The following is a 23,703-nucleotide window of genomic DNA, read 5'->3' as shown; positions in this document are numbered from 1 at the left end:
ACCAGTATTCAGGCAAACACACTGGTGAGAAGAGGTGCTAGGGATTGTAGTCCATGTATCTAATATTTACAAGTCTCTCATTCTGTTTTGAATCCTTCAAAAAAAAAAATTCTTAAAATGAGAAATCTCAAATCAGTTCAAGCTTGAGTAAAATTGTTTAAAAATAGACTTAATAATCCTAATTATTTGTCTTATTGTAATCTTACTGTAAGAAACGCTAGATAGATTTGACTATAAGGTATGAGGTATATTTTCATGTAGGCAGCATACAGTTGTATATAGCATATACAAATGTATTTTATTTTTTATAGGACTCAAGTTAATATGTAAGGCATAACAGAATGGCATGGTGGCATGTAGGATTTTGTAATAATTGTGCATGAGGTCCTTAATTCTCTCATTTTGTGTAGCTGCTCATTCTTCAGCTCCTGTAATATTTTTGATTGTCTTGCACAAACTGCTCGTTTGAAATCTCCCCAAAGTGGTTCAATGATATTGAGGTCAGGAGACTGTGATGGCCGCTCCAGAACCTTCACCATTTCTGCTGTGGCCATTGGAGGGTCATTGTCATGTTGGAACATCCAAGTGTCATGTTGGATCATCCCATGCGTAGCTTTCCTGCAGTAGAATGAAAATCATCTTGCCATCATTTTTTATTAACTTGTGCCACTGGAGCTCACACAGCCCCAAACATAAGAGATCCAGCACCTATGCTTTACAATGGAGATGGTGTACTCCAAATGACTGGTCCAGAAGCTGTGAGGCGTGTCTAGGTGCTGTCTGGAGTACTGAAGGTGGGCCGGTTTGTGGCATGGGCACAGTAACGTCTTTCTCCTGACAACTCAACCATGCAGGTCATATGTGTTCAAATCCCTCCTTATTGTGCTCCTTGCAACAACAACAACACTTTTTTCCAGAGCAGCCTGTATTTCTCTCAAAGCTGTTTTTTACTTTGCGTCCTGAACAATCAGTGGGTGAAATCTTTCTTGCTCCACCTAACTGTGGCTTAGCATCTTAAAAAGAAACCTCTTATTTTCCACCTCTTTATCAGAGTTTGAAAAGTACTGACTGGCATTTTCAAGTGTTAAGATATTTTTATATCCTTTTCCTGCTTTATAAAGTTCAACTAGCTTATTATGCAGGTCCATTGGCAGTCAAGTCACCTCATGGGCTGGGAAACACACTGATTATTTATGCATAGATACTAATAAAAAGGATATGTAAACTTTTGATCAGGGTTGTTTAGGCATTTTCAGTTATCATTAAGTTTTAAAAAGGAGTTAAACGATGTGATAAGTAATGACTTCATGTGACTACTATCCTTAAAAAAGAAAAAAATTGCATTATCAGTCAGTGTTTAAGGGTATGCAAACTTTTGAGCACAACTCTAACGTGAGTTATAAAATATGTTTAACCTTAAAGTGAACTATTAATGGATAACATGGAAGATGGTTGGCAAATAGCTGTGGTATAAGAGAAATAAAACGCTCAACATTGGGACATAAAATTAGTGCTTTCTATTTGTTTTCCTAGAAGTCTTCTGGCTTACTGGCTATTTAGGATTAACATTATTTAAGTTACTGGCTACCATGATCAATGTACAGTATGATCTTTTAGTTTTGTAACAAACATGTGCTAGGCAATTATTATTATTATTATTTTTTTTTTACATATTCTTAAATACAAAATAAAATAGTCTTGGACCTCTGGTTAGTTAACAGTTAACAGCAAATTGTGTCTGCCATTTTTTGACTCTCTGTTGTATGGCACAGTTATTTTTACTACTGCCACTCAACACTTAAAACCAATCAGAGTCCAGTTTATCTAAAGAAACAACGGCTAAAGTTACAGGAGTCTCACACAGACTGTCTGCAAACTTTACTTTGCACAGCAGCTCTCTCTGTTTTTCTTTCTCACTGTTTGTCTGTTTCTGACCTTGAAAACGCTTCATCAGGTAGATTCCTCCTACTAATTCATTTCACTCATGACGGTTCAGTTTATACTATTTAATACCACAGTAGTGCTGAATTTTCTGATTTGACTAGTTAGAAGGTGTAGATGCATTTTCTCTGGCTGCACAGCTGGCTAGCGGTAACAGCTAATTTACTTAAAATTGCATGGATATTCTCTTGTATATGATTCCTAATTTAAAATAGAGTCATTGGAATATTTTACATTGTTATTTTCTAATTAAAAAAGTACCTTACATTCTAGGTCATTCTCTGTATATACAGTATGTCTCTGTCTGTCTTTCTGAGATGTTGGATGTGCTGATAGTTGGAGCAGGACCTCATGCTCTCATATTGGCTACCCTGCTTATGAACCCCAATCAACATGTCAACACCTCCAGTCCAGAAATCCTCCAGGGGGTACAGCTGAGCAAGACAAATCCCAAGACTGGACAGACCAAGAGCAAGAATAGATCTGTTGGCATGTTTAATACTAAACACTTTTATATCGATATAATGCATTTGTTTATTCAGGGATCAATCACAACATTAAACGCACTGAGGGCTGAAGTAAATTACATTGATTATCTTTTTACAGTGACACCTGTCAGTGGGTGGAATATATTACGCAGCAAGTTAACACAGGTCGAAGCTGACGTATTGGGGATATGATCGACATTGATCATTGGCCAAATTGTGATGACTAGACTGGATCAGAGCATCTCTAAAACAGCATATCTTATGAAGTGTTTCTAGTATGCAGTGGTTCATATCCTCAAAAACTGGTTCAGGGAAGGAAAACTGGTGAACTGGCATCAGGGTTATGGGCATTCAAGGCCCAGACATGCAAACAAAATGAAAGAAAGCCTTTCTGGTCTGATCTAACATAAGAGCTACTTTAACATAAATTGATGAAAAAGACAAAGCTAGCTCTGATTACAAGGTGGCAGAACACATAGAGACTCACAGCCTACATCATATCAGAAATGTTTCAGTGGCAGTAGGAGGACCTACCAATGTTAGTCAGGTGGTTTTAATGTTATGGCTGATCAGTACTCCAAAGAGATTCCTGAAAACCTCACCATGTGAGAGAGTGACACTTCTGTGTTAACAAAACCTTGTGTTTCCACAGATACACTGTCTGAACTACACAAAGACCCAAAATGTCCAGCATGTCCTCCTTTGATTTTCAAGGTGGTGGATTCTTATGGAGAATGGGCTTCCCTGTGGGAGAGCCAGTTCACAACACTCAACATCCCTCACCTTCGCTCACACATGCTGGTGCACACTAACCCTCTTAATAAGGTAAAAAACAAAGTGAATCATCTGACTGGTTAAATGCAATAGAAACTAAGTTCTAAATGTCAGCACAGTCGTGAAGGCAACCAGTCTCAACGGTGCCATCTTGATACATATAACTCGCTTGTGTAATAATTATATAATTTTAGTTACTTTAGTTACTTTATTTATTTTATTTACTTCCCTTAATACATTTCTGTAACTCTGTGCTACAATTTAAATCCTGATGGGAAGACAGTTGTACAAGCATTTCGCTACATGTCATACTGTGTATGGTTATGTATGTAACAAATGAAATTTTAATTCGAAATGTCAGTTCTGGTTTGCACACTTTTTTGCTCTTTGCACAAACTGTCCAACATTTCGGTCGTTTTGCACATACTGTAAAATATTTCAGTTGTTTACTGTTTTTGCACAATTATATACATTAGAATGTCTTGTCTGTCTCGTTTGTCTTGTCCTGCACTGTTTGCACCAGGATGCACAGTTGCACTTTTATGTGGCTAGGACTACTTTGTCCTTAGCCCTGTCTTTGTTTTATGTAGCACTATGATCCTGGAGAAACGTTGTCTCATTTCACTGTGTACTGCAACAGCTATATATTCTTGAAGTGACAATAAAATCTTCTTGACATGACTTGACTTGCTTTAAAATTAAAAATCCTAAAAATATTATTTTTGCTAATCCCAGAAAGCCTTACAAGAGTTTGTGCTGGCAGAGGATCGTCTAGCTGAACTTCACTCGCTCCCTGAGAAGGTCTACATTCAGGACAAGAATGCATTCTTTAATGATGGACGCCTTGGAAAGCAAAACAGCAAGCTTCTCAGTGCTGCTAAAGGCCTGCAGAAAAACTTATATTTTAGTTTGCCGGGGACTCAGCTCAGTGTGGACTTCTTCAAGGATCAGGTCTGGGGTCAGTGTACTGTAGCATGGATCAAAACCATGGATGTACTTACAGTATGATACTAAACAGACATGTGTGGCATAGGGAGATATATGGTTTCACTAACTTTGCTGAATGACTAATGACTTATAAAAGTACACATAAAGCATGGAATTAAACCATAATGTTTAAACAATTAATCAAATATTGCTGGGAAGTACCATTGCATCTGGAAGAAAGTTTCTATGGCATCAGTTGACATTTTAATATGGCTAAGCTTGTATTAGAATACTAGTTCTGCACATGGCAGCATCTAGCAATTCTTTAAGGTTATCCAGTGAAACATTGTACAGAACTACCTCAAACAGGTGTGCCGTTACAACCTGGACCATGTCCTTATCAAAGGCACTGTGGACAGAATTACTCCATTACTTTCTGGAAAAGAAAAGAAGGTAGAATTCTTTCAAGTGACTCTGGACACCGGGGACACTCTTGAGGCCAAAAGAGTGGTGTTAGCCACAGGACCCACCAGAGAACAGATGGCAAATATCCCTCCATGGGTAAGAGCAATCACAGAGAGCTACCCTGAAGAGAGGTTGCAGCACACAGTGGAACTGATGCACCACCTCGCTCAACATAAATCTGAAGGCAGTCGCTTTACAGGTAAGCCTGGTTTCAACATTTCCTCATTTACTTGCCATCACCATTTCCTTTGTGACTGTATAAAGTGCCATTCTGTATAATTTTGGATTCAATTCTGTACTATCCCAGGTCCACCTGCTGTATGCCACAGGAACCAGAGGGTCATGGTGATTGGTGGAGGTCTGAGCAGTGCCCACATTATCTCCATGGCTCTGCAACAAGGTGCAAATGAAGTGACCTGGGTCTTGCGGAAACATGTACAGGTAATCTGACTAGAGCTACAGGAAGATGTTTAATATACTGTAAACGAGCAAACCAATTTTCATGATATATCCTTTTCACCAATCACAGACCTCAGAAATTTTGTCATAGAGCAACCTGTAAATATCCACCACTATCATTACTACCATCTACTACTGAGCTGGGACAGAGCAGTGAATGTGGAGATGGTAGTAATGATAGTGGTGGATATTTACATGATGCTCTATGACAAAATTTCTGAGGTATGTGATTGGTGAAAAGGATATACAACCAATCACAGACCTCAGAAATGTTTTGATAGAGCAACATGTAAATATCCACCACTATCATTACTACCATCTACTAATGAGCTGGGACAGAGCAGTGAATGTGGAGAATTAGGACCACAGGTTCCATTTTGTGCTTACTTCCAGCCCATCATAGTCTAAAAAGGGTTAGGCTGTAAGGACACTATGGGCATTTAGCTATCCATTAGTAATAGAATAGAATAGAATCCTTCACACCACATAACCAATTTTAGTTGCTTCAAGTTAGTAAGTGTTGCAATTTGTCAATATTGGCAACATCTGTATACACATCTGCCTTGCTTGTGCAATTTGTAAGTATGCTGTTAGTTTTGTGTTAACCTTTAGACCTAATTCAGGAATCATATTATAACCACAGGTCTGCTTTACATATTTTTGCTTGGCTGGCTATTCTCAATCCTGTTGTTACACATAGTAGATACAAATGCCAGCAATGCTGTGCAAGCAAGGGAAATTTCTAGCTTCCTGGAATATAAATAATTTCTGTTTTGTCAAGGTTTGTTAATTAGCTAAATGCAGTGTTTTCACCCAAATGTCAATGCCAGTACGTTATCTTCACATGTGAATTCTCAGGGCATGTTATGCATACATAGTGAAAAGGTCCAATATTGTGTTAAAGACAACATACTTAATCATTTCTCATTTTTTTGCACAATTTATTCTTGGGGGAATTTGGTGTGGGGGTGTCAGGTGCTAAGCAGACTGGTTTCCCTTAAATACAATGGGCTAGACCCTACTAAACAAAAAACACGAAACCCCAGATACATAGATCTATGATACGTAAATATCACCAAAAGACCAGATGATGTTTTCCTAATCTTTAGCTAACCAGTTTCAATGAGCCCATTCCCAGCATGGCCTCAGTTCCTCAACTTGGCTGAAAGAGTAAAAACCACTGTGGTTTCCTGCTATTGTAGCCCATCTGTTTCTGTGACACATTATGCCTTCTGAGATGATTTTCTGGTTATCATGGATGTAAAGTGTTTCTATAGCTCAATCCGGCCTCTCGCCTTTCTTTTATGACCTTCCTCATCAGCAAGCACTGTGGAACTAGCTCATTTGTTTGCACAACTCTGTGTAAACTCTAGAGCAGAGGTGTCCAATCTTATCCGGAAAGTCCTGGTGTGTGTGCTGTTTTTTATTTTAACCAAGCAGGAACCTCATCTGAGTCTACTGATTACTCACCCGAGTCTACTGAAACAGGTGAAATCAGGTATGGGTCCTGCATGATTGCAATGAAACCAGCACTTACTCTGGCCCTCTGCAAATAAGATACACCCTAGCTCTAAAGAATGTAAACTGAAGCCCTTGACAAGTATCTGTATGGACTCTGCTACTGTCACCTGACTGGCTGATTGGGTAATTAAACTGAGGAGTACATGTATTCCTATTATAGAAACTTGTGAGTGTACTTTCAATGTTTCATAAAAGGTACTGATAATACACCATTATCTGTCAATGCAGCTTAAGCAGTTCGATGTTGGAGATGTAGAGAGTCTGATTGGCCGTTACTCACACATTGAGCATGGCATCAAGCTGGATGGCCTGGCCTACCTGCGGCAGTTCTATGGAGAAAGGAGCCTACACAGGAGGCTAGCAATGATTAAACAGGCACGTAAAGGGGGAGCTGTGACTCCAGAGGCTTATGCACAGCTGCAGCCTTTCATTCAGTCAGGGCAGCTGCTTGTCAAGGCGTATTGCCAGGTATCCCCATTTACCCCATTTGCTGTTTTTAATGCTTATTGTTTTCATTTATTTAAGCCTTAGATTAGTTAAATATCTGACTTGCCCACCTTCCTATTACAAAGCAATTATTGACAAAACTTGAAAACATTTTTTGGGGTAAGGCACCTTATTGGTTAGTACATTTGCCTTGCACCTTGTGGATTAGAGGTACTTTGGGAACTCTGGTTTCCTCCACTATTCCAAACAGTCTAGAAAGCATAATCTTCAAATTGTCCTATGTTTAAATTGTTCTACAACTGTGTTAAAGGATGATTGGAATTTCTAAATTGTTGAAATGGGTGAATGTGATGGGTTATCTGCAAAAAGTTGGCACCCCATTTCTGCTTTGTGCCCAAGTACTTTGGAATAGGAACTGGTTTCCTGTGACCCTGTATTTTATACTGAAAGTGGTATGAATAGCTAGATGGAAAACAATTATATTGCCTAATACGAGGAATACTGCTGAGCTTTGTTATCATTTTTTATCAGCAGAACATTTTTGAATTTCTGTGTGTAGGTGACTGAAGCAGTTTGGTGCTATGAAACTCAGAAGTGGAAGGTTTTCCTGGATGATAATGGTGAAAAATGGACTGGTGACAGGATTTGGCTTGCAACTGGCTGCAAGCTAGATGTTAATCAAGACCCCTTACTCTCAGACATCAAGAAGCATTTCCCAGTTCAGGTTAACCATACTTTAACTTAGGCTACTAAAAAAGTTTTTTTTCTCTGTAATTGCTGACAAAAGAACCAATCTTTACACACAGAACAGACAGCATTGTAGGCCACTCAAGAAAGTTTTGTTTAAAGCCTTAGTTTTTCTGTGTATTCAATTCCACTTTAGAAATTTGCATCATGACCATTGCATTGGAGCCACAATAGTAACATTATTAGGTTAGCTAACAGGTAAACAACAACTTCCATTTAAATATTCTGCTAATCATTTGTTACATGATTACAGTTAATACCATCAGTCTTCCATTACAACATGAACCTGAGTCATGCTTTCTGTATCTTTTTATCAGTCGTCAGTTGTTTTCAAATTGTTGTTGTTTCATTGTTTTCCCCACTATACATCAATATTTGAAATGATGTGCCACAGCAGATTCACTTCCATAATTTACAATTACTGGCAAATACTGTATATATGAAATATATGTTCTTTCCCATCAGCTCTTCTGATATAGTGGTTTCTTTGTCTCTAAAGTACCAGAGTTTGTAGTATTCTGCTTTACTTTTCTATCAAAATTTTTGTTAGATTTCCTACAAAGTTTATTTTAAAGATCTCACAATTGAAGCACTGACTTGGAATTAGAACAAGAATTTGACTAGACTGCCTTCAATTTTGTGGTACTTTGCTTAATTTCTCTACCCGCATTCTTAATCAGTATTTATATTTTGTTTTTCTATAAATGTATTTGTTACCATTTAGCTTTGAGAAAAAATAATTAGAGGTTTTCTTCTAACTCAATAAAGTTCTCTTCTAAGTTCAATAAAACTGAACCAACTCGCTTTAGACATAACTCTCTCCTGTAACCAAGGGCTTTTGAGTAGTAATATATTATGACTGTGTCCTACTGAAGTTAATGGTCCTGTTTGTTTTGCAGGTGCTTGAAGGATGGCCATGTATCTCAGAGACTCTCCAGTGGGCTCCTGCATGTCCAGTTTACTTGATGGGGCAATATGCAGCACTTCAGGTAATAGATAGTGTGGCAATATTTTCCTCTTTGAAAACTTGTCATGCTGATCTTGAAGAAAATATTTATGTTTTATTACTTCAATATTTTATTTGGCCAGGTCGGTCCCCATGCTGTGAACCTTGCAGGGGGTCAGGCAGCAGCTTTCCGCATTGCCAAGGATATCATAGATGAACATAGCAGGAAAAAAAAGAACACAGAAAACAACAAAGTTGAAAAGACACAAACTGAGGAGTACATTTCCCACATGCATGGCCTTATGTGGCTATGATGCTTCTTTCACATGTTTTTGCACTAGAAAACATGCTGGCATTTCATTTCAAGGCAAGTTAAAAAAAAAAAAAGAAGAAAAAAAAAAATTCAAGGCAAGTTTGCACTGTACATGATTGTAATATCTGGCCAGAATTATGTACCATGGCCATGCTTGGACACTGTGCCAATATTCATATTTCGATGGTATGTACATGCAATTAATAAGTTTGTTCAGTCCTTGTCTTATAGTAGCATCCTGCATTGACTCGCCTTCCAGACAGATGTAGTGTACTAGTTAAACTAGTATTGAACATAATGGAATTAACTTTGAGCCACTCATATCGCAGCATCACAATGCTTAAAGTTACGCAAATACATATCAAGCTGTGTGTAATGATAGCAAAGCCTCTTAAATGCATCAGAAAAAGGTTCATTTAAACACATTGTCCACTAGTGACACCTGGTGGTCAAAGGGATAAAGGATTATCTATTGAAGTATTAAATGCATGATAACAAGAAGCAATGCTGTGCATTACTTAATAAAGCATAAGAACTCCCTGTGTATAGTATTTCATGGTATAGGCAAATCAAAGGCCTTACATATAACACAATAATAATAATAATAATAATAATAATAATAATAATAATAATACAAATGTCATAAACAAATATATGATATGAATTTTCCCAGCTTCAGAAAGTTTTATGGTTGGTTTCATAACTACAGATTATATTTTTATCAATAACTGTTTAACTAAACTACCACTAAAATTTTCTCAAGAGTTTGGGCTTCTTTTGAATCAAATTCCAAATCAATAATATGGTTGAAAAACCGGAAATATGTTATATCTATTTAAGGAATGCTTCTCACGTGACGCTTTCAGCAGCCTATCCGGTGTACGCATGTGCAAAAACAGAGACTTATCTGTGGAATGTAAACAATATGGCTGGCTGTTAGACATAATTGTGCGGTTTCCAGTTCCAAACACAATTTATTACCATAGCTCCTTCAAGTATATAGCCTTAAGATACCTTACGACTACAGCAGTACAATATTTTTTAAATTTGTTTAAATTTGGAGTGAAACGTTTCCAATACGAGCATTCTATAAGCTGTCAAAAGAGTCAGTACAGTATCAAGGTGTGGAATCGACTCTGAGTCGAATCTTAGCACCTGTTAGATCGTCACACCTGTGATTACAGGTTCCATCGCTGGAGCACTTGATGCTATTACAGCTGATTGGCACAGAATTTGGAGCATTGCGTCATTCGGCACAGGGTTGTTGAACGTATTTTAGAAAGACAACGGATTAAACATGACGAAACCAAGAAAAGTGAGTAAAGTTGTTTTAAGTGTCGAGCAGTCGGAGGGAGTCGGAGCAAGAGTGCGCAGAAGCATCGGGAGAAATGAAGTAGGTTTATTCAGACTTCAGTGAAGTAAGTGATCATTTAAAACCATGATGATATTTAGTGTGTAAAACTAAAATGATTTGTGTGTGCTCTTCTTAGCTAAGTAACCTGGATCCGTTTCTGATGTTGGATGAGTTCTGTGTGAGGAAGCCTGCTGGTTTTCCTGATCATCCTCACCGAGGCTTTGAGACAGTAACGCAATATTCTATTCGTTTTAACATGTTAAAAACAACCAAGAGGTGGAGTTTTTAATTTCTCACCGTGACTCAGCATTGACACAGCGTGCGCGTCTTTGTTTGGCCACTAGAGGTCAGTCTTACACAACGTTTTATTAGGGTGTTTTTTAAAGTGGTCTCAGATCCATGACTCATCATTTTTGTGCGCCTCAGACTTGAGAGTTAAATTTCTTTCCGTGAGGTCGTGAAAACTCACAGTAAGGCCAACAGTAAACTAATAAAGTCAGTGCAGTACCACCAATTTTGCTACAGGCTGCAGTAATATTAGTACTCTTTGAGTGACAGAAACAATAATTAGTATATAACATCTCATCAATGCTAAAGGTTCCTATTCTACATGTGAAAACACCCTAAATGGCCACTTTATCAGGCATATCTGCAATGTGGTGCCACAGCACGAGGACAAGATAACAACATGGTAACTGCTACAGGTGTATCAGCATCATCTATCACTTGGGAAAAAAAATATTTGGCAAGTGGCAATGTCTAACCACTAAAAACCTATAATGTATTAAACAGTATCCACAATAAGATGAATCATTCCTCTTTTCCTTTTCTCACCCTAATAAAGTTTTCAATTCTCCAAAGGTTTTATTTATACCCCCTTGTTATTTTCATTCTATCTTGTACTCTTTTTCTGTTCATTTTTTTTTTAACAATTTTTAACAACTACCGGCTAAAACCCTGCTGTGGAGTTGGTACAGCATAACAAGACCAGGGGTTTTAAAATCGATTTAAGTTCAATTGTTTGGTGAAGCAGTAGATCTTTAGTTGACTGAGCTGTTCAGACAACCGTTAGACCACCTCAACAGTCTTGAAACACGTCTTCCTGGTGCATTGTGAGGGACGCTGTGTCTGGCTTCATAAGGCGTCTGTGTTTTAAATCGGATGCAGCATTTCCAGTGAAAGGAATGCAACAATAGGATGTTTTTTGTATTTTAGATTTGCCAGACAGCACAACACCGATATCATTTTCTACACATGTTTAAGGCCTCACTCACCTTATACGGTTTCTGGTAAGACTGAGTGCAGCAAGCCTTCCATCTTCCATGTTGTGGCTTGTACTGTAATTATTATAGACTATGGCTGGTATGAAGGTTTTGGTGCCAAAATCTCAGACCAAGCAGGAATCAAGTGCATCATCTGACTGAGTTTATTATCATTTTGTAATAATTTTATTATATTAATATTTATACGCATAACCAACATGCACTGAGTTTTTTTTTTTTAACTAGTTTCGTTTGTAGCTGTTTTATTGGTTCTCATTGGGATGCTCCTTCTGTCTAATTCTAGTATTTAAATATCCGCAAGATAGAATGTACAGATATTCAGTAAACCAAAGGAATCAGGTCTCTTCATTATACAAAGATTAGCCTTAATGTTAAAAGCACCTGCCTGATATTTTTATGTATGCTGTGGCATCTGGCACCAGCAGATCCTTTATGTCCTGTACAGTAAGTTGTGAGTTGGAGCTTCCATGGAACAGTCTTGTTTGTCCATCACATCCCACTGACACTTGATCAGATACAGATCTGAGGAATTTAGAGGCCAAGTCAAATTAAATTCATGTTCCTCAGACCTGAAAAGTTTCTGTCAGCGAGTCTGGGAGCATTATCCTGCTGAAAGAAGAACCGACTCACTAGCCTAGAGAATACTGCTGTCATGAAAGTGTGTACCCCATCTGCTAGACTGCTTCAGCAACTAAATTTCCTAGAGATAATAAAGTCCAGATGCTCAGTTTCGTGTTGAGTTGAGCCTGCTTGCACACATCATAAAGTGTCATGTTAGACAGCTTATTTGATCCGAATAAGAGCTCAAAGATGAACAAGTTTTAGTCAAGTGAAATCTAGTCTTGCTGATGTCTTGGTGCTGGACATGAAATCAAGAGAGAAACTGTTCCTTGTTGGCTTTTGTCAGAAGGCCATCAGGTGCAGTCACCTTCTCCCTTCCTCCCATAAGATTAGGAACCTATAACAATAAAGGGTGCTTGGAATGCTAAGATTAATGGTTCTGAAATAGTTTTCCGATATAATTTTATTCATTTTTTTTTACATCTCTTAATCTGTGAGGTTTTGTTTGTTCTAAATTTTGCAAAAAATTTTTTAAGGGTCTTTGACATAGTTTTTAGTTTTGTAAATGAGAGTAGTTTTTAGGGTTCTGCAAAAAGCTTTCAGGAGGACAAGCTTAATACTTTGAGGCTCGATAAGCCAGTTATTTGGCAATATTCCCATAATGCCTCAGTAGAACAGGTGTGTTTTCTCACGAGCAGAGCAGACACAGGAAGACTAACTCACAGCTGTGTTCAGAGATCACAGGCTGAACCTTTTCGGCCAGCAGGCGTCCAAGGGGAAGAGACCTTGATCTTTGTTCCTGCCTCCCACAGGTTTCACTGATTTCTTCCTGACACAGGCTTTATATTTTATTTCCCTATTATTTCTTTATTTAACAAAGTTTACGTTTCTTGATATCATAGATTGATCCGTGCTCAATCTTAATTATGGAAAAAACTCTGCTTTTCGGGAAACAAGAAATTAAGTCATGTTTAAGTCATGTTTATTCTCAATTTCCAGTATTTATAGCACAAGCCCCTTTATTTAGAAGCTCAACAACAGAACATTTTTCCCTCCTTGTGAGCAATTCAGATTCTGTTTTAGTTGACCTGCATTTATTTTCTCTACAGGTAACATACCTTCTAAGTGGTGCATCAGCTCATGAGGATTTTTGTGGACATTCTGGAAAACTGGAGGCTGGGGATCTGCAGGTAGACCACACAACAGGACCTGGTTTAAGATCTACACAGTCGTCAATAGATCTAAAATCTGGAGCACAGTTTAGTCGTGCTAGTTCTAGTGTGTAAAATGGAAATAAAATAAAATGTTTATTAATAAAAGTCTGATTTCTATAAAATATTGTCAGTGAAACCACTGACACGTACACTGAGATCAGACCCTGTGGAGCAACTCCCATAATTCTATTGTTGTAAAGCTGTCTTTCTGTTTCAGGGATTAGTGAGGAAATAGACTTGTGAAGTATCTATAGCTCACAGAGGCCAATGTACTCATTCATCAGCTTAGCAGCAGCACTCGAGCCAGTTGCACGACCAGAGAGTTCTGAAAGCTGCTGACCACAAGTCAAACCACAGAGTAAAACTTTACATCTGAAAGCAAGGATGGAAATTTCCATAATGAAAACATAAGAGAATATCAGAGAGGCAGTTTGTTTAACAGCGAATCAAGTTTCCCGCACTTTGTTTGGCATAAAGATTGCATTCTCTGCTTCATAGGAACAAAAAGGTCAAAGCAGACAGCCTTTTATTGGAGATAACTTTAAGAGTAATAGCACTCCTAGGACTTTTGGTCACACTATTTATTTCATATTGTAACATTATGTGCCGCTAAATTAATATTTAACCACTGCTTTTTATCGTTCAGTATAATTTATTTTCTGTGTGATCATTAGACAAAATCACTCACTTTGGAGCTTTACTCTAGCATTAAACAGAAAAGAACTGGCTGCAGTACAGAACTTTGTGGTATACCGTAAGAAACGGGTTGTTTTTTTGGGACCTGGTCAAATGAAACAAAGTTCATCCTAAACCAATTCAGGAATGAACCAGAAAGATGAATCATTTTCATTTTCAACATCAAGAAAGTTGTTTTCTTTTTGTGTGTGTGTTTGGTGGCAGTGGATGACTGCAGGACGAGGTGTGGTTCACGCAGAGATGCCTCTATCAGATGAACCTATGCAGGGCCTTCAGCTTTGGGTGAACCTTAAAAAAGCAGATAAAATGGTGGAGCCTCAGTACCAGGAACTGAAGAGCAGAGAGGTTCCCAAGCCTAGCAAAGACGGCGTGACTGTCGCCGTGATTTCTGGAGAAGCCCTCGGGGTGAAGGTGAAGATAAGATAAGAAAAAAATAACTGTTTTGTCCCTTGAACTATGTGACTACTTGCTAGCCCTAATGTAGGGTCAGGATGAAAAGCGCAATCTCAATAATGTCTCATTTTCATTAGGTTTAACTAGAAATCGCAGACGTAAGGATGTCAGCAGCCAGCCCTTCGTTTTTATCAGACAAAAGCAGGAAATCTGGAATGGATTTTAGGGGAGGTGGAAAAAAGTTTTTTTATATAAATGTAAATTCCCTCTGGGCAGACACGAGTGCAAGTGACCCAGGACTCAAGCTAAATTAGCAGCCAAGTGTTGCCTGAAACCAGACGCTGACTGTTAGTCTTCTACTCTGTTATCATATCTGTTAAAAAAAAAAAAGCACATAGTTTTAAATCTTCAGTCTCAGAGAGCATGAAAAGAATTTGTATGGCATGAAAATGAATAGAATTTGGAATAAAATCCAAGTAATTTTAAAAAATGTTTTATATAAAGTTTACATACAAGAACAATAAAACAGTGCATTATATAGATCTTGGAGACCGGCCATGGATATGATTTTTTTTTAGACTTATTCTACGGTTGAATAACATCTTACTGTTTTCTCTTATTCTTAGTCAAAAATCTACACCAGAACTCCAACGATTTATCTCGACTTCCACCTCAGTGAGGGGGCAAAACACGTGCAGCCTATTCCTGTGGGTAAGAATCAGTGTATTAATGGAATTCAGTGAATAGCAACTGTGGCCTAATATACCCATCATGCCCTGGTGCTAAATCCAGGTCTGTCCAGCTGTTCACAGATGTCTATTCAGAGCAATGGGATGAAAACGTAGACACGAGGAAGCTCTCAAAACGCCTTAGTCTTACTCACTCTTGTACTTGATGAACATCGTAACCACATAAACCCTGGTGTCCAACATGCTTCATACACTTAAACTTTCTCTGTGAATAGTCCACATAAACATCTGTCCAATATCATGGACGCTCTCTAAACAGCATTTTCTCAAACAGAGACCATTGGTTCATAATGCATCTTACAGTTATGACTCTGAGTTATGTCTCAGTTATGCGACTGTTTTCCAGTCTTTAGGAGAGCTCGCTTACTGGCTATACGTCTGCACAGACCTTCTTCCCAAAAACTACTGTTCTGCACGACAACATCTACATTTAGACAAAAACAGATGTAGGGGAAATGAGCGGTTGTCTTATTTTGTGGTTTTGTTTTCTTTTCTTTGGAAGTTCCAGCGTACTCACTCTCCAACCTAAAGCTCGTTCTAAAGGGACTGTTCATGAAAATCTGGTAAATGATTCATGTACAGATTCTCGACACACAAATGCAAACACACACAGTCCATTTTATTAGGAACACCTGGATATTCATGCAGTCATTCAGACAATCACGTGCCAGTAACACGATGTAAAATGTCAATAGATTTCAAAAGGTAAATAGATTTAGTTGATCAGATATGAAAGAATGGAGAAAATCTCTCTGATTTTAATATTGTTGTTGGTGCCCATATCAGGTACCACTCCTGTCCAAGAAAAGAAATCTGAGGGGATGCAATGAAACCACTGTTCTTTTTATAATCTTAAACTCTCGAGTTAGAGTGAGTTTGTGCTCACAATAGTCTCAAATTCCTGTTTTTGGCTTTCAGGAGTGCACAATGTGGACTGTTATTACTAATGGAGTCCATCTACCTCAAGGTTTGATGCTTGTACTGTAAATACTGAGATGCTTTTCAGCTTACCATGGTGAAAAAGTGTGATTTGAGTTACTATGTCTTTCCTCTCTTACTGACAAGGTGTTGACACCCAGAGTACTGTCGCTCATTAAATGTTGCAGTTTTTTTTTTTTACATCATTCTTTATTAACTGTAAAAACTGCTACCAACCACCATGCAACAGTTCAAGTCACAGAGATCACAATTATACCTCATTGTGATATTCGATGAAAACATTTTCCTGAAGGTCTTGACCCGCATGGTTTTATGGATTGTGCTACTGCCACATGATTGGCTAAATGGAAAGCTGCATAAGTGTTGCTAATAAAGTGGCCGGTGATTGTTTTTGTGTGTGTGAATTTACCCACTTGTGAGTGTGTGTTCCACCACCTGGATAGGATTGCTTTGACCTTCAAAGGGGACATTTGGCTGGTCTGCACAAAGAGACCTCAGAAGAACTTTATACCTATATGCAAGACCATGTCAGAAATTAACGCGTCTCAGTCTTTAAAGAACGACCGCAGAAAACTTTCACTTATTTGCCTGCGAGCTTCTGTCATGTTAATGTTGCTGTGCTTTCACTACCCTGTCACTACCCTTATTAACACCTACAGCCTACAGGATAATTCCTCAGACAATAGACACAGAGCTGGCAATTACAGTATGTAGAAAGAGAACTATTTTACAGCTTCCAAGCATGCTTTCATGATGTCAATTAGAAGTATTCATGTCATGTCAATTTTAAGCACACATGCACAGTTAAACCTTGAAGAAGTGCATAGGGCATCCAGCATGCTCAAGATTTGACTATGCATTAATGAGATAAGCCATATGTCCATGTTAAGTTATGCATGTGTTTGTGGCAAATGAATTTCTCACATGCACACAGAGTATAGACCTCAGAAGCTTTTCAATTATTCATCAGAGCGAGCTGCATTCATGTTAATATGTTATAATAGTTGGTGGTGTGGCAGTAGTGCGCAGAGGCCTCTCGAATACAATATGGTGCTATTTAAATTTTTTAGCCCAACTTTTGCTAGTACATGGACACCAGAGACAGTGGTGCTCATGTATACAACCTCCAGAAGTTACTACAATACAGAAATCGTGCAACAACCAACCTGCACGATGTTGTTTTTGGAAAGGCTTTGCGACCTCGGCTTCCTGCAGAGACCAGGCCTCCAGTCCTCGGTGTTGCCTGCCTCCGGTGTCTCCGGTTCTCGGACCGGGAGAGGACACCTAAAGCGATGCTTAAGGAAGCAGAAGTGTGGTAAACGGGCGGGTGTCCGAGCTAGGCTAAAAACAAACCCTAGCTGGCCGGCTCTCCCGTCCATTCTACTTTCCAATGTTTGCTCCCTGTACAATAAACTGGACTACATCCGACTCCAATGCACTACACGGCGAGAGTTTAGAAACTGCTGCGTCTTTTTCACAGAGACGAGTCTCAGTAACAGATTTCTGGATGGGCCATTCAGCTAGATGGGCTCACTTTGTTTCGCGCAGACAGAAATGCAGCTCTGTGCGATAAGGCTCACGATGGTGTGTGTGTTTGCATAAACACGGAATGGTGCAAGAACTCTGCTTATTCCTAGTCACTGTTCATCGCTAGTGGAGTTTGTGACCGTTAGATGCAGGCCATTCTATTTACCATGGGGATTCACCCCGGTTTTCATTGTCGGAGTGTACATACTCCTCAGCGCTAATGCTAAAGAGGCTCTGTGTGAACTCTACAGTATGGGGCTATTAGCGATCTGCAGTATGTTCACCCCGACGAACTGTTTATCATCACTGGAGATTTCAATCATGCAATTCTCAAGTCAGTGCTCCCTAAATTCCTTCAGTATGTGGACTTTGAAACAAGAGGGGAAAACACGCTGGATCTTGTTTACACAAATATTCCCGGCGCGTATCCTGCGGAGCGCCGGCCCCACCTCAGCTACTCAGATTACATCTCTGTTATGCTATTTCAGGGAGGCTGCAACCAACAATGACTGTCAACTTGGAGGAGTACATGGCATCAGTGACCAGTTTCACCGTCCAGGATCGTCTCCAAGACATCACCACAAGCTCCAACCAGAAGCCATGGATGACTGCTAAAGTGTGTGCGCTGCTGAAGGCTAGAGACCTTTCCTTCAGAACGGGACAGGGCCAAACTAAGGACAGCAAGGGCCAAACTATCCCGAGCCATCAGAAAAGTAAAGTGCTCACATGCCCAGACAATCCACAGCCACATCCAGGACAGCAGAGACACCTGACACATGTGGCAGGGCATACAGGCAATCACAAACTACAAGACAGCTTCACCTGCCTGTAATAGTGATGCCTCCCTCCCAGATTCGCTGAATGAATTCCACGCTCGGTTTGAGGTGCAGAACAACGTAGTGGCAAGGAAGACCATCCTTTCCCCCCAACAATCAGGTACTCTGTCTATCCACCATCGACGTGAGGTGAACTCTATGCAGAGTTAACCCACAGAAGTCTGCTGGACTAGACAACATTCCTGGCAGGGTGCTCAGGTAATGCAGAGAACCGCTTCACTGGCATCTTCAAAATTTCCCCGAGCAGCGCTGTTGTGCCTAGGTGCATCAAGACAACCACCATCGTCCTCATCCCAAAGAAGTCTACAGTGTCCTGCCTCAATGACTGCTGTTATGCTGCACTCACACCCATCATTATGAAGTGCTTTGAGAAGCTCGTCATGAGGCACATCGAGACACAGTTACCACCCTCACTGGACTCCCTACAGTTTGTGTATTGTCCAAACCGCTACACAGGCGATGCTTTTGCCACAGCCCTTCATTTAGCCCTCAACCACCTGGACAATAAAGACACTCACATACAAATGCTGTTCATAGACTTTAGTTCAGCATTCAACACAATCATCCCTCAGCACCTGTTTGAGAAGCTGAGCCTGCTGGAACTGAACACCTCCCTCTCCAACTGGATCCTGAATTTCCTGACTGGGAGTCCTCAGTCACTCCGGATCGGGAGTGCATCCGGATCGGGAGTGAACAGCATCTCCAGCACCACCACACTGAGCACTGGAGGGCTGCATGCTTAGCTTACTGCTGTTCACTTTGCTGACTCGACCTGTGCAGCAATCCACAGGTCGAACCATATCATTAAGTTCGCCGATGACACGACCATGGTGGGTCTCTTCAGCAAGAATGATGAGTCAGCATACAAAGAGTAAGTGCAACAGCTAACTGCCTGGTGTAGATCCAACCTGTCTCTGAATGTTGATAAAACTAAAGAGATGGTTGTTAACTTCAGGAGAGCACAGAGAGACCACTGTCCGCTAAACATCATCTGTAGAGATCGTACAGAGCACCAAATTTCTTGGTGTTCATCTAGCGGAGAACTTCACCTGGTCACTCAACACCAGCTCCATTACCAAGAAAGCTCAACAGCGTCTCTTACTTCTTACGAAGGCTGAGAAAAGCCCATCTCCCTCCCCCCATCCTGACTAAGTTCTACAGAGGGACTATTGAGAACATTCTGAGCAGCTGCATTACCATCTCGGATCGCAAGACCCTGCAGGGGATAGTGAGGACAGCTGAGTATATCATTGGAGTCTCTCCTCCCTCTATTATGGACATTTACACCACACACTGCATCCGCAAAGTCAACAGCATTGTGGATGACCCCACACACCCCTCACACACACACTCTTCACCCTCCTGCTGTCTGGAAAAAGGTACCGAAGCATTTGGGCCGTCACCACCAGACTGTGTAACAGTTTCTTTCCACAAGGCATCAGACTCCGTAATAACTGAACTGAACTGTACTGAGCACAACACACACATGCACACTCAACTGTATGGACTGCACAACCCTACACCAAATGCACACTCTTCCAATATACATATCCATCAAACTGTTTACATGCTGTTTTCACACTGTTTTTGCTCTTTGCACATGCTGTCTCACATTTCAGTTGATTGCTGTTTTGCACAATACTTTACAATACCTCATGTAACTGCTGCTATAATACTGTACTTTCATTCCAGTATTTCTGCACATGCAGTACTGTTCGAACATACAGTATTTACACTGGTTGACTCTGTTTTTGTGTATTCTCTTCTGTGTATTGTCTTTTGTGTAATGACTTGTACTTTTTGGTTTGCACTGTTTTTTGTCCTGTACTGTCTTTTTGTCTTGCACTGTTTACATCAGGTTGCACAGATGCACTTTATGTGGCTAAGACTACTTACTAAGTCCTTAGCTCTGTCTATGTTTTATTTAGCACCATGGTCCTGAAGAAAGGTTGTCTCAGTTCAGTGTGTACTGCAACAGCTATATGTTATAAGTTTAAAATGACAATAAAAGCTACTTGACTTGACTTATTCACACTCATGACCCCAGCCACAGGTCTTTTTTTTATTCATATCATTTATATAATGTATGAAATGTAGTAAGAATGTTTGTTTTTTTTTCTGCTGAATAGACTGGACCTCTTTTATCTACACAATCTCGGGAGTTGTGCATGCTGGTAAGTACAAACTTCCTTTTTCATGCAGACACAAAAAAGCTTTTGTGCAAAATCCTTGATATAAAGAGTCAAAGCTTTTTTTTTCCTCCCTCAATTCCGGTATGAGGGTCTTCTTGTTTTCCCTTCGAGTTTTGAGTACATCTCGATTTCCACTTTCTCTCCCGGTCTTGGATGTGACACTGACCCATGAGGTTGCCTCTGTGATCTCACTCCAACCGCAACAGCGCACACCCCTGGCCTGAGGAACAGTTACTATAGCACTGTTTGAAGTGTTGATTTATTGAGGTGGTTCTGATGATTTCCAGGTTGCAGCCGGATATTTAGTCATTAGTTGATGAATTTTCCAACCTGGCTAGTGTGTGAAGACTTTTGTAAAAACAACTGTTCACTTGAGCTCAGGCCAGGGTTTGTAGCACATTAATATATTGCATAACGAATATCTGAATTTCTTCTTTATTGTTCAATTTCCATTAGTCCCAAAATAACTATTTTTTATTCTAACGATCTCACTGTCAGGCTTTAATCAACTAGTTGAAAGAACTGGTTGTACTGGTTTATGTATAACAGTTGAAATCTATATAGGGAAATAAAATTGTAAACCTTGTATTATTTTAATCTCTGAGATGAATCTTGTTTAAATGTATCCCGAGCTCAGTTTTTGACTACAGTGAGGACGTGTTTATGCTTCTATTATCAGCTTGGGTTTAAAAACAAAGTACAGTATAAAAACATTCTATTGGATCACTGACAAGCACAGGAGGTCTTCCAGTTAAAAACAATCTGATAACAAATATCACATTTCAAGTGTTTTATACCATTCTTATCAAATCTGGTAGGTCAGCTTTGACCGATATAAAAAATAAGATTATATGTCTGGTCCTTTGAGTATACATTGTTGACTGTATAATTGACATAATTGTTAACAGAAGATTTGGACTGGGAAAAAAAAAACTGCTTTGACATGAGGTTTGAGGTTGTTTCACGAAACCACCACATTCCCATTCAGTGCAAACAAGTCGAGCAGCTGTGTTCGATAAAGGCATCCAGTATAACCGTTCAGCATCTAAAAAATGAACAAAGGCATGAATCAAAGTGAGGACAGGGCACACTATTTTTTTTCCAGCCCAGACATTTTTCTAATTCACAGTGTTGTTCATGGAAGACACATTTCCGAAGAAATTGCTGGTCATCAGTGCCAGTTAATGGAGACGAGTTATGTAATACAAAGCTGTTTGTTTAAATGCATTGTTTCAATGTTATTCTTACGTTTATTAGGGCCACAAGATGATCAGAGGAAAATTGAACCTCACCACACTGTGGTTTTTGAGGGTGGAGACTGTATCAAAGTGGAAAACAAGGTAAAAATGCAATAAAATGTCATTATGTCTACACTGTTGTTCACATCATGTTCATAAATAATAATTTTTTTTTTTTTTTACATCTGATTTGTTTTATTTATTTCTTTGTCTTTTTCATGTTGTTGCCAGGCTGTTGAGAACGCACACTTTGTGCTGATTGCCGGAGAGCCTATCAAGGAACATGTGGTGAAGCATGGTACAGTCTTTTAATTAAAGTAACAATAAACCATTAAACATATAAGCTGTGGATTTGTCAAATCACAAAATCACCTTAATCAATTTAACAGTTATTGAAAAGTTTTTGTTCAGTGTTGCTACGTGTAGGATATCAGGCACTGATTGGGTGCCTGTTAAGCACCAACAGTAGCTGTAACGTTCTAACACCATATTGTTTCTATGTTATGTTTTCTATATAAACGATAGTTGATTACATTGTGTGTCATTACATTTTTAGTTCATGTCCTGCAGAACCTGTGAATAGCAAAAAAGTCGACATTTTACCAAAAGGAGTTGACATTAAAAAGCTAAAATCGGAGTCAGTTTTAATTTGGACACACAATTCAATTCGGAATTCAACTCCGGCTTTCCCGTCGCTCTCTGAGTCACACAAACAAAACAACACATACACGGACATAGAAAAGGCACAACCAAACAGAAAGACCACAATAAACATTTGCGTCATGAATAATTAAAGCATGCTAAGGACACTACAGAGGGGATAAGTCTTTCAGAGGAATAGAGAACAAAAGAAATAGAGAATAAAGGCAAAACTACACTGTTCATTAACAATTCCAATTTTGTGGATTCATTAAATATGTGTAATGGCTCACAAAAGATTGACAGCTATGTACATGAACACACCAAATTCCCTAAAGGAGCTGTACACAAATAGCGTTGGTTCCTGAATGGTTCAACAAAATGAAATGTAAACTTAGTCATTATATTTCAAATACAGTGTGCTGTTGTTGGCCCTGTTAATAGACAAATGTGTAATATTGTGTATCTGTGCCTTTCCTTTATAGGCCCATTTGTCATGAACACTGATGAGGAGATAGAGCAAGCCATTACAGACTACCGAACGTGCACAAATGGATTTGAGAGAGCAAAACACTGGCAATCCAAAATACGTGGACTGATGTAAACATTGGTGTAAAAAGATGTGTTGAATTTTTACACACTACCGCAAAAGCACTATTAGCTTCAAATATAACACAATTTAAAGCTGCATTTATAAAAGTGCTAATAAATAATAATAATAATAAAAATACAACCTTTGACACTTTTTCATTGTAACTTTGAACAATGTTTTAAACTTTTGGTATCTTAAGTATGTAACCCAGTGAGCCAGAATTAATGTATCCAGTGTTAGAGATTTAAGCACTTATGTACGTCGCTCTGGATAAGGGTGTTTGCCAAATTCTGTAAATGTAAAAGTGTTTAGAATGAAGGTTTGGGGTCTACACTAGCTGTGTAGACACAAATTGCTTGAATTTTTACAAACCATTAAAGAGTACTGAAAGCACCTCCAGCTGTCGTCTCGTGTTTCAGACTCATTTTCAGGACTGCCGCAGAATGACGTTGACACGCATGA

At 39.2% G+C, this 23,703-nt stretch overlaps 2 protein-coding genes across 4 annotated transcripts; both read left to right on the top strand.

Moving 5' to 3' along the window:
- Nucleotides 1-1,826: 1,826 nt before the first annotated feature.
- Nucleotides 1,827-9,773, top strand: zgc:113276 (uncharacterized protein LOC553748 homolog). Of its 3 annotated transcripts, none has more exons than XM_027168680.2 (10): nucleotides 1,827-1,954; nucleotides 2,259-2,430; nucleotides 3,082-3,254; nucleotides 3,939-4,154; nucleotides 4,500-4,794; nucleotides 4,903-5,036; nucleotides 6,804-7,043; nucleotides 7,582-7,746; nucleotides 8,669-8,758; nucleotides 8,859-9,773. In XM_027168680.2, the coding sequence occupies exons 2-10, from the start codon at nucleotides 2,259-2,261 to the stop codon at nucleotides 9,027-9,029; spliced, it is 1,656 nt and encodes a 551-aa protein (XP_027024481.2). In that variant the 5' UTR covers nucleotides 1,827-1,954; the 3' UTR covers nucleotides 9,030-9,773. The 3 variants fall into 3 exon arrangements, with proteins under 3 accessions (XP_027024481.2, XP_047674646.1, XP_047674652.1); XM_047818690.1 differs by having other exon boundaries at nucleotides 3,939-4,161; nucleotides 4,537-4,794; XM_047818696.1 differs by lacking the exon at nucleotides 6,804-7,043.
- A 187-nt stretch (nucleotides 9,774-9,960) lies between these two features.
- Nucleotides 9,961-23,640, top strand: pir (pirin). Its single transcript, XM_027168681.2, has 9 exons — nucleotides 9,961-10,421; nucleotides 10,519-10,611; nucleotides 13,336-13,416; nucleotides 14,341-14,547; nucleotides 15,156-15,240; nucleotides 20,710-20,754; nucleotides 22,030-22,112; nucleotides 22,242-22,308; nucleotides 23,135-23,640. Exons 1-9 carry the CDS (start codon nucleotides 10,326-10,328, stop codon nucleotides 23,251-23,253), a joined length of 876 nt encoding a protein of 291 aa, XP_027024482.1. The 5' UTR covers nucleotides 9,961-10,325; the 3' UTR covers nucleotides 23,254-23,640.
- The last annotated feature ends 63 nt before the right edge of the window (nucleotides 23,641-23,703 follow it).

The sequence above is a fragment of the Tachysurus fulvidraco genome, chromosome 1 (assembly GCF_022655615.1).
Source record: "Tachysurus fulvidraco isolate hzauxx_2018 chromosome 1, HZAU_PFXX_2.0, whole genome shotgun sequence".
Lineage (NCBI taxonomy): Eukaryota > Metazoa > Chordata > Actinopteri > Siluriformes > Bagridae > Tachysurus > Tachysurus fulvidraco.
The sequence above is the reverse complement of the archived record's forward strand: the minus strand, read 5'-3'. Positions and strand labels throughout refer to the sequence as shown.

What these genes read in the sequence shown, in the direction of transcription:
- zgc:113276 (XM_027168680.2), top strand. Translation starts at nt 2,259, where the DNA reads ATGTTGGATGTGCTGATAGTTGGAGCAGGACCTCATGCTCTCATATTG. An exon ending in TTGTCAAGGCGTATTGCCAG is followed by an intron (nt 7,044 to 7,581) that starts GTATCCCCATTT and finishes TTCTGTGTGTAG; the next exon opens with GTGACTGAAGCAGTTTGGTG. An exon ending in AGAAGCATTTCCCAGTTCAG is followed by an intron (nt 7,747 to 8,668) that starts GTTAACCATACT and finishes TTTGTTTTGCAG; the next exon opens with GTGCTTGAAGGATGGCCATG.
- pir (XM_027168681.2), top strand. Translation starts at nt 10,326, where the DNA reads ATGACGAAACCAAGAAAAGTGAGTAAAGTTGTTTTAAGTGTCGAGCAG. An exon ending in GAGAAGCCCTCGGGGTGAAG is followed by an intron (nt 14,548 to 15,155) that starts GTGAAGATAAGA and finishes TCTTATTCTTAG; the next exon opens with TCAAAAATCTACACCAGAAC. An exon ending in GTATCAAAGTGGAAAACAAG is followed by an intron (nt 22,113 to 22,241) that starts GTAAAAATGCAA and finishes TGTTGTTGCCAG; the next exon opens with GCTGTTGAGAACGCACACTT.